Here is a 15,177-nt window from a genome sequence, read left to right on the forward strand (position 1 = left end):
CAACGTGCAATACCTCACACTTGTCTGCATTAAACTCCATCTGCCATTTTTCAGCCCATTTTTCCAGCTGGTCCAAGTCCCTCTGCAGGCTCTGAAAACCTTCCTCGCTGTCTACTACACCTCCAATCTTTGTATCATCAGCAAATTTGCTGATCCAATTTTCCACATTATCATCCAGATCATTGATATAGATGACAAATAACAATGGACCCAGCACTGATCCCTGTGGCACACCACTAGTCACAGGCCTCTACTCGGAGAAGCAATTCTCTACTACCACTCTTTGGCTTCTTCCATTGAGCCAATGTCTGATCTAATTTACCACCTCTCCATGTATACCTAGCGACTGAATTTTCCTAACTAACCTCCCATGCGGGACCTTGTCAAAGGCCTTACTGAAGTCCATGTAGACAATATCCACTGTCTTCCCTTCATCCAATTTCCTGGTAACCTCCTCGAAAAACTCCAATAGATTGGTCAAACATAACCTGCCACGCACAAAGCCATGTTGACTCTCCCTAATAAGTCTCTGTCTATCCAAATGCTTGTAGATTCTGTCTCTTAGTACTCCCTCCAATAACTTACCTACTACCGACGTTAAACTTACCGGCCTATAATTTCCTGGATTACTTTTCAATCCTTTTTTAAACAACGGAACAACTATTCTCATAAGGTATGCTCCCCAATCCAGACAACATCCGTGTAAATCTCCTCTGTACCCTTTCTGTAGTTTCCACGGCCTTCCTGTAGTGAGGCAACCAGAACTGAGCACAGTACTCCAAGTGGGGTCTGACCAGGGTCCTATATAGCTGCAACATTACCTCTCGGCTCCTAAACTCAATCCCATGGTTGATGAAGGCCAATGTACCGTATGCTTTCTTAACCACAGAGTCAACCTGCACAGCAGCTTTGAGTGTCCTATGGGCTCGGATCCCAAGATCCCTCTGATCCTCAACACTGCCAAGAGTCTTACCATTAATACTATATTCTGTCATCATATTTGACCTATCAAAATGAACCACCTCACACTTATCTGGGTTGAACTCCATCTGCCACTTCTCAGCCCATTTTTGCATCCTATCAATGTCCAGCTGTAACCTCTGACAGCCCTCCACACTATCTACAACACCCCCAACCTTTGTGTCATCAGCAATTTTCCAAACCCATCCCTCCACTTCCTCATCCAGGTCATTTATAAAAATCACGAAGAGTAGAGGTCCCAGAACAGATCCCTGAGGCACACCACTGGTCACCAACCTCCATGCAGAATATGACCCATCTACGACCACTCTTTGCCTTCTGTGGGCAAGCCAGTTCTGAATCCACAAAGTAATGTCCCCTTGGATCCCATGCCTCCTTATTTTCTCAATAAGCCTTGCATGCGGAACCTTGTCAAATGCCTTGCTGAAATCCATATACACTACATCTACTGCTCTACCTTCATTAATGTGTTTAGTCACATCCTCAAAAAATTCAGTCAGGCTCGTAAGGCATGACCCACCCTTGACAAAGCCATGCTGACTATTCCTAATCATATTATGCTTCTCCAAATGTTCATAAATCCTGCCTCTCAGGTTCTTCTCCATCAACTTACCGACCACTGAAGTAAGACTCACAGGTCTATAATTTCCTGGGCTATCTCTACTCCCTTTCTTGAATAAGGGAGCAACATCCGCAACCCTCCAATCCTCCGGAACCTCTCCTGTCCCCACTGATGATGCAAAGATCATCACCAGATGCTCAGCATTCTGATCCCTCGCTTCCCACAGTAGCCTGGGGTACATCTCGTCCGGTCCCAGTGACTTATCCAACTTGATGCTTTCCAAAAGCTCCAGCACATCGTCTTTCTTAATATCTGCATGCTCAAGCTTTTCAGTCTGCTGTAAGTCATACCTACAATCGCCAAGGTCCTTTTCCCTAGTGAATACTGAAGCAAAGTACTCATTAAGTACCTCTGCTATCTCCTCCGGTTCCATACACACTTTCCCACCGTCACACTTGATTGGTCCTATTCCCTCACGTCTTATCCTCTTGCTCTTAACATACTTATAGAATGCCTTGAGTTTTTCCTTAACCCTGTCCGTCAAGGCATTCTCATGGCCTCTTCTGGCTCTCCTAATTTCTTTCTTGAGCTCCTTCCTGCTAGCTTATAATCTTCTAGATCTCTATCACTACCTAGCTTTTTGAACCTCTTTTTTTCTTCTAGACTGGATTTCCAACAGCCTTTGTACACCACGGTTCCTGTATCCTACCATCCTTTCTCTGTCTCATTGAAATGTACCTATTCAGAACACTCCACAAATATCCCCTGAACATTTGCCACATTTCTTCTGTACATTTCCCTGAGAACATCTGTTTCCAATTTATGCTTCCAAGTTCCTGCCTGATAGTCACAGTCATAGTCATAGTCATACTTTATTGATCCCGGGGGAAATTGGTTTGCATTACAGTTGCACCATAAATAATAAATAATAATAGAACCATAAATAGTTAAATAGTAATATGTAAATTATGCCAGTAAATTATGAAATAAGTCCAGGACCAGCCTATTGGCTCAGGGTGTCTGACCCTCCAAGGGAGGAGTTGTAAAGTTTGATGGCCACAGGCAGGAATGACTTCCTATGACGCTCTGTGTTGCATCTTGGTGGAATGAGTCTCTGGCTGAATGTACTCCTGTGCCCACCCAGTACATTATGAAGTGGATGGGAGACATTGACCAAGATGGCATGCAACTTAGACAGCATCCTCTTTTCAGATACCACCGTGAGAGAGTCCAGTTCCATCCCTACAACATCACTGGCCTTACAAATGAGTTTGTTGATTCTGTTGGTGTCTGCTACCCTCAGCTTGCTGCCCCAGCACACAACAGCAAACATGATAGCACTGACCACCACAGACTCATAGAACATCCTCAGCATCGTCCGGCAGATGTTAAAGGACCTCAGTCTCCTCAGGAAATAGAGACGGCTCTGACCCTTCTTGTAGACAGCCTCAGTGTTCTTTGACCAGTCCAGTTTATTGTCAATTTGTATCCGCTGGTATTTGTAATCCTCCACCATGTCCACACTGACCCCCTGGATGGAAACAGGGGTCACTGGTGCCTTAGCCCTCCTCAGGTCTACCACCAGCTCCTTAGTCTTTTTCACATTAAGCTGCAGGTAATTCTGCTCACACCATGAGACAAAGTTTCCTACCGTAGCCCTGTACTCAGCCTCATCTCCCTTGCTGATGCATCCAACAATGGCAGAGTCATCCGAAAACTTCTGAAGGTGACAAGACTCATATTTCCCCTTACTCCAATTAAATGCTTTCCTAACTTAGCTGTTCCAATCCCTCTCCAATGGTATGGTAAAGAAGATACAGTTGTGATCACGATCTCCAAAATGCTCTCCCACTGAGAGATCTGACACCTGACCAGGTTCATTTCCCAATACCAGATCAAGTACAGTCTCTCCTCTTGTAGGCTTATCTACATATTGTGTCAAGAAACCTTCCTGAACACACCTCACAAACTCCACCCCATCTAAACCCCTCATCCCAGGGACATGCTGATCGATATTTGGGAAATTAAAATCTCCCACCACGACAACCCTGTTATTATTAAATCTTTCTGGAATCTGTCTCCCTATCTGCTCCTCGATATCCCTGTTACTATTGGATGGTCTACAAAAAACACCCAGTAGAGTTATTGACCCCTTCCTGTTCCTAACTTCCATCCACAGAGACTCTGTAGAGAACCCCTCCATGACTTCCTCCTTTTCTTCATGCGTGACACTATCTCTGATCAACAGTGCCACGACCTCACCTCTTTTGCCTCCCTCCCTATGCTTTCTGAAACATCTAAAGCCTTGCACTTGAAGTAGCCATTCCTGCCCCTGAGCCATCCAAGTCTCTGTAATGGCCACACTATAGCTCCAAGTTCTGATCCATGCTCTAAGCTCATCCGCTTTGTTCATGATACTCCTTGCATTAATATAGACACATCTCAAACCATCAGTCTGAGTGCATCCCTTCTCAATCACCTGCCTATCCTCCCTCTTGCACTGTCTCCAAGCTTTCTCTATTTGTGAGCCAACCACCTCTTCAGTTTGGTTCCCAGCAATCCTAGTTTAAACTCTCTATTGACTCTGGGATGTAGTCCATCTGGTCCAGGTGACTTATCCATTTTAAGACATTTGAGTTAGTCTAGCACTTTTTCCTTTGTATGACATGTATAGGAAACAGGGAGTAAATAAGGTGCTTGAGGAGTATAAGAAGTACAGGAAAATACTTAAGAAAGAAATCAGGAGGGCTAAAAGAAGACATGAGGTTGCCTTGGCAATCAAAGTGAAGGATAATCCAAAGAGCTTTTACAAGTATATTAAGAGCAAAAGGATTGTAAGGGATAAAATTGGTCCTCTTGAAGATCAGAGTGGTCGGCTTTGTGCGGAACGAAAGGAAATGGGGGAGATCTTAAATAGGTTTTTTGCGTCTGTATTTACTAAGGAAACTGGCATGAAGTCTATGGAATTAAAGGAAACAAGTAGTGAGATCATGGAAATTGTGCAGGTCGAAAAGGAGGAGGTCCTTGCTGTCTTGAGGAAGATTAAAGTGGATAAATCCCCGGGACCTGACAGGCTGTTCCCTCAGACCTTGAAGGAGACTAGTGTTGAAATTGCAGGGGCCCTGGCAGAAATATTTAAAATGTCGCTGTCTACAGGTGAGGTGCCGGAGGAAATGGAGAGTGGCTCATGTTGTTCCGTTGTTTAAAAAAGGATCAAAAAGTAATCTGGGAAATTATAGGCTGGTAAACTTAACGTCGGTAGTAGAAAAGTTATTGGAGGGAGTAGTAAGGGACAGAATCTACAAGCATTTGGATAGACAGGGACTTATTAGGGAGAGTCAACATGGCTTTGTGCGTGGCAGGTCATGTTTGACCAATCTATTGGAGTTTTTCGAGGAGGTTACCAGGAAAGTGGATGAAGGGAAGGCAGTGGATATTGTCTACATGGACTTTAGTAAGGCCTTTGACAAGGTCCCGCATGGGAGGTTAGTTAAGAAAATTCAGTCGCTAGGTATACATGGAGAGGTGGTAAATTGGATTAGACACTGGCTCAATGGAAGAAGCCAAAGAGTGGTAGTAGAGAATTGCTTCTCCAAGTGGAGGCCTGTGACTAGTGGTGTGCCACAGGGATCAGTGCTGGGTCCATTGTTATCTGTCATCTATATCAATGATCTGGATGATAATGTGGTAAATTGGATCAGCAAATTTGCTGATGATACAAAGATTGGAGGTGTAGTAGACAGTGAGGAAGGTTTTCAGAGCCTGCAGAGGGACTTGGACCAGCTGGAAAAATGGGCTGAAAAATGGCAGATGGAGTTTAATACAGACAAGTGTGAGGTATTGCACGTTGGAAGGACAAACCAAGGTAGAACATACAGGGTTAATGGTAAGGCACTGAGGAGTGCAGTAGAACAGAGGGATCTGGGAATACAGATACAAAATTCCCTAAAAGTGGCGTCACAGATAGATAGGGTCGTAAAGAGAGCTTTTGGTACATTGGCCTTTATTAATCAAAGTATTGAGTATAAGAGCTGGAATGTTATGATGAGGTTGTATAAGGCATTGGTGGGGCCAGATCTGGAGTATTGTGTTCAGTTTTGGTCACCAAATTACAGGAAGGATATAAATAAGGTTGAAAGAGTGTAGAGAAGGTTTACAAGGATGTTGCCGGGACTTGAGAAACTCAGTTACAGAGAAAGGTTGAATAGGTTAGGACTTTATTTCCTGGAGCGTAGAAGAATGAGGGGAGATTTGATGGAGGTATATAAAAGTATGATGGGTATAGATAGAGTGAATGCAAGCAGGCTTTTTCCACTGAGGCAAGGGGAGAAAAAAACCAGAGGACATGGGTTAAGGGTGAGGGGGGGAAAAGTTTAAAGGGAACATCAGGGGGGGCTTCTTCACACAGAGAGTGGTGGGAGTATGGAATGAGCTGCCAGACGAGGGGGTAAATGCGGGTTCTTTTTTAACATTTAAGAATAAATTGGAGAGATACATGGATGGGAGGTGTGTGGTGGGATATGGTCCGTGTGCAGGTCAGTGGGACTAGGCAGAAAATGGTTCGGCACAGCCAAGAAGGGCCAAAAGGCCTGTTTCTGTGCTGTAGTTTTTCTATGGTTTCTGTGGTTTTCTAATACCAATAACACTCATTCCTCTCTGACACTCACAGGCCTCTGGCACCTTGCTAGTGTCTTCCACAGTGAAGGCAGATGCAAAGTATCCATTAAGTTTATCTACCATTCCTTTGTCCCCCATTACTACCCCACCAGCATCATTTTCCAGTGGTTGAATATCAACTCTCACCTCCCTTTCACTCTTTATATAATTGAAAAAACTCATAGTATGCTGCTTTATATTATTGGCTAGTTTGCCTCATATTTCTTCTTTTCACTTATAGCTTTTTTAGTTGCCTTTGTTCGATTTTAAAAGCTTCCCAATCATTAAACTTCCCACTCACTTTTGTGAATTTATATGCCCTTTCCTTGAATATTATACAGTTCTAACTTCCCTTGTCAGCTACAGTTGCCTACCCTTGCCATTTGAGAACCTCTTCCTCTGTGGGACATATCTATCCTGCGCCTTGTGAACTATTCCCAGAAATTCAGCTATCTGTGTCCTGCCACTATCCCCACTGGTATCCTCCTCCAATCCACCTGGGAAAGCTCCTTGTAATTCCCTTTATTCCACTGAAATACTGATACATGTGAGTTATGCTTCTACCTCTCAAATTGTAGTATGAATTTAATCAATCTATGATCACTGCCTCCTGAGGGTTCCTTTACATTAAGCTCCCTAATAAAATCTGGGTTATTACCCAACCTCTATCACTACTGCTCCCTCCTCTCCCTCTTTCCCTTCTGCACCACGGACCCATGCTCAGTACCAGTAACCCAGTCTCCATGGCATTCCCCTGGGAGGTCATCCCCCACAACAGTATCCAAAATGGTACACTTACTTTTGAGGTGAATGGTCACGTACTGCCTTTTCACCTTCCTATTCCTTCTCTTGACAGTCACCCAGTTACCCGGCTCCTGCAATGTAGGGGGTGACTACTTCCCTGTAACTCTGATCAATTGCTGTATCTCCTCACTCTCCCGTACAAGTCGAAAGTCATCCAGCTGCTGCTCCAGATCCCTAACACGGTCTTCAAGGACTTGCAGCTGGATGCAACCGGCAGATGTAGTTCCCTGGGAGACTCTGGGTTTCCCAGTACTCCAACATCCGGCATGAAGAAAACATAATGATCAATTAAGTACCCCTGACACAAAAAAGAAGGAAGCTTACACGGACAACTTGCGGAGACCAAGGCCTCTTCCGAGCTAAGCCTCCTTTGAGCCAATGCCTAACCCTCCCACTCTCACCGTTGGCCCACTCCCAACAATGGCTGCTCCGCTTGTCCCTTCTTTAATTTTATTTACTCCTCTCTGTGCCTTTCCCACTTGATTTGGACGCCGGAACGACACTGAACACCGTGAAGCCCTCCTTTTGAACGAGTGCCACTGACTCGCGAGTAACTCTTCGCTGTGCACTGCTCTCGCCACTGATTGCTCAGTTTGTTTTCTGTATGTTTATTTATCATGTGTTTCATTGTACTTCTGTCATAAAGTTAACAAGCTGCATGATATATGCTGGTGATATGAAATCTGATTCTGATTCTGAATATTGAAAAGCCTAGACAGAGTGGATATGGAGAGGATGTTTCCTTTGGTGCGGGAGTCTGAAACTGGAGGGCACAGCCTCAGAATACAGTGGTGTCCTTTTAGAATGGAGATGAAAAGGAATTTCTTTAGCCAGAGGGTAGTGAATCTGTGGAATTCATTGCCACAGATTGCTGTGGCTGCCAAGTCATTGGGTATACAGTGGATTCTGGGTAATTGGAACACATTAGGACCAATACATTTTGACCCAATTAAGCAGCTGCCCCAATTAGCCGGAATTGCATGGAAATCATTAAAAGGCAAACTAGCATTTAACTGATTAATAAATTCTACATTTAAATGAAATACAAAAACAAATTAGAACACTACCGATAATACTACAGCATTATGCAACTGTGTATTAGTTCCTAATAGCTATCGATGGAAGAATTCATCGCTGCCATGTTCTTGACTGCAAAATGATCAAAATCAGGGCAGATACCTCGTGCAGATAATGGACTGCTTTCATTGCCCTCTTCGTAAAGTCAAAGTAAAAAACAATGTTATCAAAAATCACTGCTGTTTGAATTGGCATCCATTGGCCCAAATAGATAAGATAACACCAGCACATGCTATGGACACCAGTAAAACTGGTCACTCCATAAAGTCTAATGGCCATTTCTGACATCGCCAAGCCTGAATGCTTGAAACTGCAGTGAGCGAAACGGTTCTGAAATGTCTTACTGCTTATTTCTCTCCAACTATCAGTGATAAAAAACACTGCTTTTTGAATACAAACACATGCAACTGATGCTATTTGCTCTTAGCATTGCGTAGTGTCTAACAAGCACACAAATACACATGAATGACACTATTCAGAAACTGTTTGGCAACAGTCTTCTGTCCCTTTTATGTGGCATAGTCTCCCAAATATATAAAGGGAATCCTGGCTGTTTTCTGTTTATTTTTGTTCTTTAAGAGATGTCCCTAATAAGTGGCTGCCCAGATTAACCAATGTCCAATTAACCAGAATCCACTATGTTTAAAGCAGAGATTGATATCTTCTTGATTAGAAAGGGCAGCAAGAGGGTACGGGGAGAAAGCGCGAGAATGGGGTTGAGAGGGATAATAAATCAGCTGTGATGGAATGACAGAGCAGATTGAATAGACCGAGTGGCCAAATTCTCCTCGCGCCTTATGGTCTGATGGGATGTATTTTGTTTGTGGCTTTCAGACTGACAGAGCTGATATGATGTCATTCTGTTACCTGTGTTTCCCCACTGTAGCTCCTGAGTGAAGAACGCTATCAGGAGATTGAAAAGATCAAAACCATTGGAAGCACGTACATGGCGGTGTCAGGGCTGGCTTTACCGATGGAGGTACCTGCACTCCCACAGCTCCCACAGCTTGTATACTGTACCACACCCAACAGAAACGTGGTGACCAATGCTGTGTCTTACTTCGAAATATCCGCTGACCATCTCTAATTTTGAATATTTATGTATAGATACAGGACGGCCTGGTAGAGAGACAGTCAGTGTAACACTTTGCATCGGGTTCAATTCCCCTTGCTCTCTGTTAGGAGTCTGTACATTCTCCCCATGGCCACATAGGTTTCCTCCGGGGGGCCTGATTTCCTCTCACATTCCAAAGATGCATGAGTTAGTAGGTTAATTGGTCATACGGGTATAATTTGCCTCATGGGTTCGTTGGGCTGGAAGGAGCTGTTCCCATTCAGGAGATGGGTAGCTGGGTGACTGTCAGGAGAAATAGAAATGTGAAGAGGCAGTTAGTGCAGAGCACCCCTGTGGCCATTCCCCTCAATAGTAAGTGTACCGCTTTGGATACAGTTGTGGGGGATGGCCTCACAGGGGAATGCCATGGAGACCAGGTTGCTTGGGCTGAGCATGGGTCCCTGGTGCAGAAGGGAAAGAGGGAGAAGAGTGGAACAGTACTGACGAGGGACTGAACAAACAGAACACTCTCTGGACATGAATGACCGCATCCACAGCATTTTGGAAGGAGAGGGACAGCAGCCAGATGTCTTGGTACCAGTGACATAGGAAGGAAAAGCAAAGAGATCCTGAAGAAAGAATGTGGAGAGCTAGGTAGAAAGCTGAGAAGCAGGACCTCCTGGGTAGTAATTTCTGGATTGCTACCTGTGCCACGTGCTAGTGAGGGTAGAAACAGGATGATTTAGCAGATAAATGCATGGCTGAGAAGCTGGTACGGGGGCAGGGTTCAGGAACCAGAATGAAGGGATTCAGGATAGGATGGATGATTAAAAAAGCAAAGATAGCATGCAGTCAGACTGTCAGGAAGGCTGACAGATGATAGGACAAAATATCAGCCAGCAGCGTGAGTATCAGTGCATTAGGGACCAAACAGGGTAACAAGTACAGTAAACAAAGTGTTAAATCTCAATACATGGAGTATTAGAAATAAGGTGGATGATCTTGTTGCACTATCACAGATTATCAGGTATGATGTTGTAGCTATCACTGAATCATGTCTGAAGGATGGTTGTAGTTGGGATCTGAATGTCCAAGGTTACACATTGTATCGGAGGGATAGGAAGGTCGGCAGAGGAAGTGACATGGTTCAGTTGATAAAGAATGGCATCAAATCTGTAGAAAGATGTGACATAAGATTGGAACAAATTGAATCCTTGTTGGCTGAGTTTAAAAGCTGCCAGGGTAAAAGGACCCTGATAGCAGTTATATAGAGGCCTCCCAACAGTGGCTGGGATGCGGACCACACATTACAATGGGAAATAGAAATGATGTTGGTAATGGATTTCAAAAGAGTGAGTTTGTTGAATGCCTACGATATAGGTTTTAGAGCAGTTTGTCATTATGCTTACTAGAGGATCAGCTATACTGGATTGGGTGTTATGTAATAAGACCATAAGATATAGGAGAAGTAGGCCATTCAGCCCATCGAGTCTGGTCCATGGGTTGATCCAATTTCTCCAGTCACCCCCACTCCCCTGCCTTCTCCCCATACCCTTTGATGCCCTGGCTAATCAAGAACCTATCTATCTCTGGCTTAAATGTACCCAATGGCTTGGCCTCCACAGCCACTCGTGGCAACAAATTGCACAGATTTACCACCCTCTGACTAAAGTAATTTCTTCACATCTCTGTTCTAAATGGATGTCCTTCAATCCTGAAGTCATGCCCTCTTGTCCTAGACTCCCATACCAAGGGAAATAGCTTTGCCAAATCTAATCTGTTCAGGCCTTTTAACATTTGGAATGTTTCAATGTGATCCCCCTTATTCTCCTGAACTCCAGGGAACACAGCCCAAGAGCTGCCAGACATTCCTCATATGGTAACATTTTCATTTCTGGAATCATTCTCATGAATTGTCTCTGAATCCTCTCCAATGTCAGTATATCCTTTCTGAAATAGGGAGCCCAAAACTGTAATGAACCAGGACTGATGAGGGAGCTTAAAAAAGGAACCCTTAGGCGGCAGTGATCAGAATATGATTGAGTTCAACTTGAAATTTGATAGGGAGAAAGTAAAGTGTGACATAGCAGTGTTTCAGTGAAGTAAGGGAAATTACAGTGGTATGAGAGAGGAGTTGGCCAAAGTAAATTGGAAGGATATGCTAGCAGGGATGACAGCAGAGCAGTAATGGCATAACTTTCTGGGAGAAATAAGGAAGGTGTAGGTTAGGTATACTCAAAACGAAGAAATATTCAAATGACAAAGTGTTACAATGATGGCTGACAAGGGAAGTCAAAGTTAATGTAAAAGCAAAAGAGATGGCAGACGATAAAGCAAAAATTAGTGGAAAGTTAGAGGATTGGGAAGCTTTTAAAATCCTACAGGAAGCAACTAAGAGGATCATCAGGAAGGAAAAGATGAAATATGAAAGCAGGCCAGCAAGCAATATCAAAATGAATAGTAGAAGTTTTTACTAGTATGTAAAAAATAAAATAGGGATGAGAGTGGATATAGGACTGCTAGAAAATGAGGACAAAGAAATAATAACAAGGGCCAAGGGTTATCATATGTGGGATGTTTAATGCTCTGGTCTATACTCATGAAATTTAGTAGCATGAGGGGTATCTCATTGAAACCTTTCAGATGTTGAAAGGCCTAGACAGAGTGGACGTGGAGAGGATGTTTCCATGGTGAGGGAGTGTAGGACTAGAGGGCACAGCCTCAGAATTGAGGGATATCCATTTAAAATAGTGACGTGGAGAAATTTCTTTAGCCAGAGGGTAGTGAATTTGTGGAATTTGTTACCACAGGCAGGTGTGGAGGCCAGGTCGTTGGATGTATTTAAGGCAGAGATTGATGGGTTCTTGATTCATGGCATCAAACATTACGGGGCGAAGGCTGGGAGGTGGGGCTGAGGAGCGGAAAGAGGATCAGCCATGATTGAATGGCGGAGTGGATCCAATGGGCCAATGGACTAATTCTGCTCCTGTATCTTATGGTATCTCGACATTAATAAATGTCAATCCAAATGTAAAAGATTCTGTTTAGGGCTACAATCTTTTATATTTATCACTCAATGTTGTAGAGTGTCATAATTGATTATTGCAATCACAAGTGGTGCAGGGGCAGGGTTTCAGATTTCTGGATCATTGGGATTTCTTCCGGGGAAGGTTCGACCTGTAAAAACCTGACGGTGACTAACGTCCTTGAGGGAAGGTTTGCAAGTGCTCTTCAGGATGATTTAAACTAATTTGGCAGGAGTTGGGATCTGGAGTGATAGGGCTGTTGAGTTACAAGCAGAAGCAGTGTGTCGTGAGACTGTCAGAAAGGACAGGCAGATGATACGGCAAAATTACTGTCAGTGAATGAGTTGAAGAGTAACATAGGGCAAAATTGAAAAGGGTAATGAAAACAGGACTGAAGGTTTTATATTTGAAAGTATGCAATATAGGGAATAAGGTAGATGACCTTGTACAGTTAGAAACTGGCGGGTTTGATGTTGTGGACATCGCTGAATCGTGGCTGAAAGAAGATCATAGTTGGGAGCTGAACGTCGAAGGATACACTTTGTATTGAAAGGACAGGCAAGTAGGAGAAGGGGGTAGTGTGGTTCCATTGGTAAAAACTGAAATGAAATCCTTGGAAAGAGGTGAGATAGGATTGGAAGATGTAGTATCCTGTGGGTTGAGTTAAGAAACTGCAAGGGTAAAAGGACCTTGATGGGAGTTATATACAGTACAGACCCCCAAACAGTAGCTAGAAAATGGGCTACAAATTACAGCAGGAGATGGAAAAGGCATGTCAAAAGTGCAAACAATACCGCAGCATAAAAGCCCGGACTAACCGGCTCTGGGTCAGCTTCTTCCACCAGGCCATCAGACTGATTAATTCACACTGACACAACTGTATTTCTGTGTTATATTGACTGTCCTGTTGTACATAATATTTATTATAAATTACTGTAATTGCGCATTACACATTTGAACAGAGACATAACGTAAAGATTTTTACTTCTCATGTATTAGAAGGATGTAATTAATATTAAGTCAATTCAATTCTTTATAAAAGTCATGGGGATTTCTATAGATTGGGAAAATCAGGTCGGTGCTGGATCCCATGAGAGGGAAATTGTAGAATACATACAAGATGTTTTTTCGGAGTAGCTTTTAGTTGAGCCCACTAGGGGAAAGCCAGTTCTGGATTGAGTGTTGTCTAATGAACCGGATTTCCCAAGGGACCAGTGATCATATTATGATAGAATTCATCCTGCAATTTAAGAGGAAGAAGCTAAAGTCAGATGTATCAGCATTACAGTGGAGTAACAGGAATTACAGAGGCATGAGAGAGGAGCTGGTAAAGGTTGATTGGAAGGGGATTCTAGCAGAACACCAATGGCTGGAGTTACTGTGGGTAATTTGAAAGGTGCAGGATAGATACATCCAAAAGATGAAGAGACATTGAAGCCCTGGTTAAGGGAAAAAAGGAGGCACCTAGCAGATATGGGTAGGATAAATGAGGTACTTATGGAATATAAGAAATGCAAGCAAGCTCTGAAGAATGAAACCACGAGGGCAAGAAAAACATGAGGTTGCACTAGTAGATAAGGTGAAGGAGAACCCTCAGGGATTTTACAGCTATGTTAAGAGAAAAGGGATTTCAAGGGACAAAATTGGTCCCCTGAAAGATCAGAAAGAGAATCTATGTGTGGAGCCAAAAGAGAAGGGGGAGATCTTAAATGAATGTTTTGCATCTTTATTTCAAAAGTGAAGCAAAGCAGCATCAACTTCATGGACCTTATACATAGGAGGAGGTGTTAGATCTCTTGAGGTAAATTAGGATGAATAAATCCCCAGGACCTGATAAGGTGTTCCCTCGGACTCTGCGGGAGGCAAGTGCAGAAATTGCAGGGGCCCTAGCAGATGTAGTTAAGATCTCGGACAAGTTCGAAATCAAAAGGCTGAGCATGGTGCGAATGGTGTTCTGAGCTGCATATATTTCAATGCAAGAAGTATCATAGGAAAGGCAGATAATAGTGCAGAAGATGAGGTCGCTGATTTACAAACAGAAGCAATGTGTAGTGAGGAGAGGCTGTCGATAGGGCAAAATTGCAGTTAACAGGATGAATTGCAGTATAAAAGGCAGACAAGTTGGAGAAGGGTAGCTGAAATTGCAGCACGATTGCAGACTGACAGGTATGATGTTGTTGACATTACTGAATCATGGCTGAAAGAAGATTATAGCTGGGAGCTTAATCTTCAAGGATACACATCAAAAGGATAGGCAGGAAGGCAGAGGGGGCGGTGTTGCATGGTTGGTAAAAAGTTAAATCAAATCATTGAAAAGAGGTGAGATAGGGTCAGAAGGTGTTGAATCATTGTGGCTAGAGCTAGGGAACTGCAAGAGTAAAAAGACCCTGATGGAAGTAGTATTCAGACCCCCAAACAATAGTGAGGATGTGGTCTACAAATTACAACGGAAGATAGAACATGCATGCCAAAAGGGCAATGTTACAATAGCCATGGGGGACTTCAATATTCAAGTAGGTTGGTGCTGGATTCCAGGAGGGGGAATTTCTAGAATGCTTACAAGATGGCTTTTTAGAGCTTGTGGTTGAGCCCACTAGACGATCAGCTATTCTGGAATGGATGTTGTGCAATAACCAAAATTGATTAGAGAGCTTAAGGCTTCCTCTAAGTACCCTTAGAGGAAAGTGATCATAAGGTGATCAAATTCACCCTGAAATTTGAGAAGGAGAAGCTAAAATCAGATGTATTGCTATTACAGTGGAGTAAAGGGAAATACAGAGGCATGAGAGAGGAATGGCCAGAATTGATTGAAAAAGAACACTGGCAGGGATGATGGCAGAGCAGCAGTGGGCTGGAATTCCTGGAAGCAATTTGCAAGGCACAGGATTTATACTGTACATTCCAAAGAGGAAGAAGTGTTTGAAAGGAAAGATGACACAACTGTGGCTAAAAAGAGAAGTCAAAGCCAACATAAAAGCTAGAGAGAGGGCATACAATAGAGCAAAAATTAGTGGGAA

At 43.4% G+C, this 15,177-nt stretch overlaps 1 protein-coding gene across 1 annotated transcript in view; it reads left to right on the plus strand.

Moving 5' to 3' along the window:
• Positions 1–15,177, plus strand: part of LOC140201977 (adenylate cyclase type 8-like) — a 147,087-nt gene that overhangs the window by 112,855 nt on the left and 19,055 nt on the right. The window contains exon 17 of the mRNA XM_072266844.1: positions 8,967–9,059. Within this exon, the coding sequence (XP_072122945.1) occupies positions 8,967–9,059 (93 nt within the window). The remainder of the gene's footprint in view (positions 1–8,966; positions 9,060–15,177) is intronic.

The sequence above is a fragment of the Mobula birostris genome, chromosome 8, assembly GCF_030028105.1.
Source record: "Mobula birostris isolate sMobBir1 chromosome 8, sMobBir1.hap1, whole genome shotgun sequence".
Taxonomy (NCBI): domain Eukaryota; kingdom Metazoa; phylum Chordata; class Chondrichthyes; order Myliobatiformes; family Myliobatidae; genus Mobula; species Mobula birostris.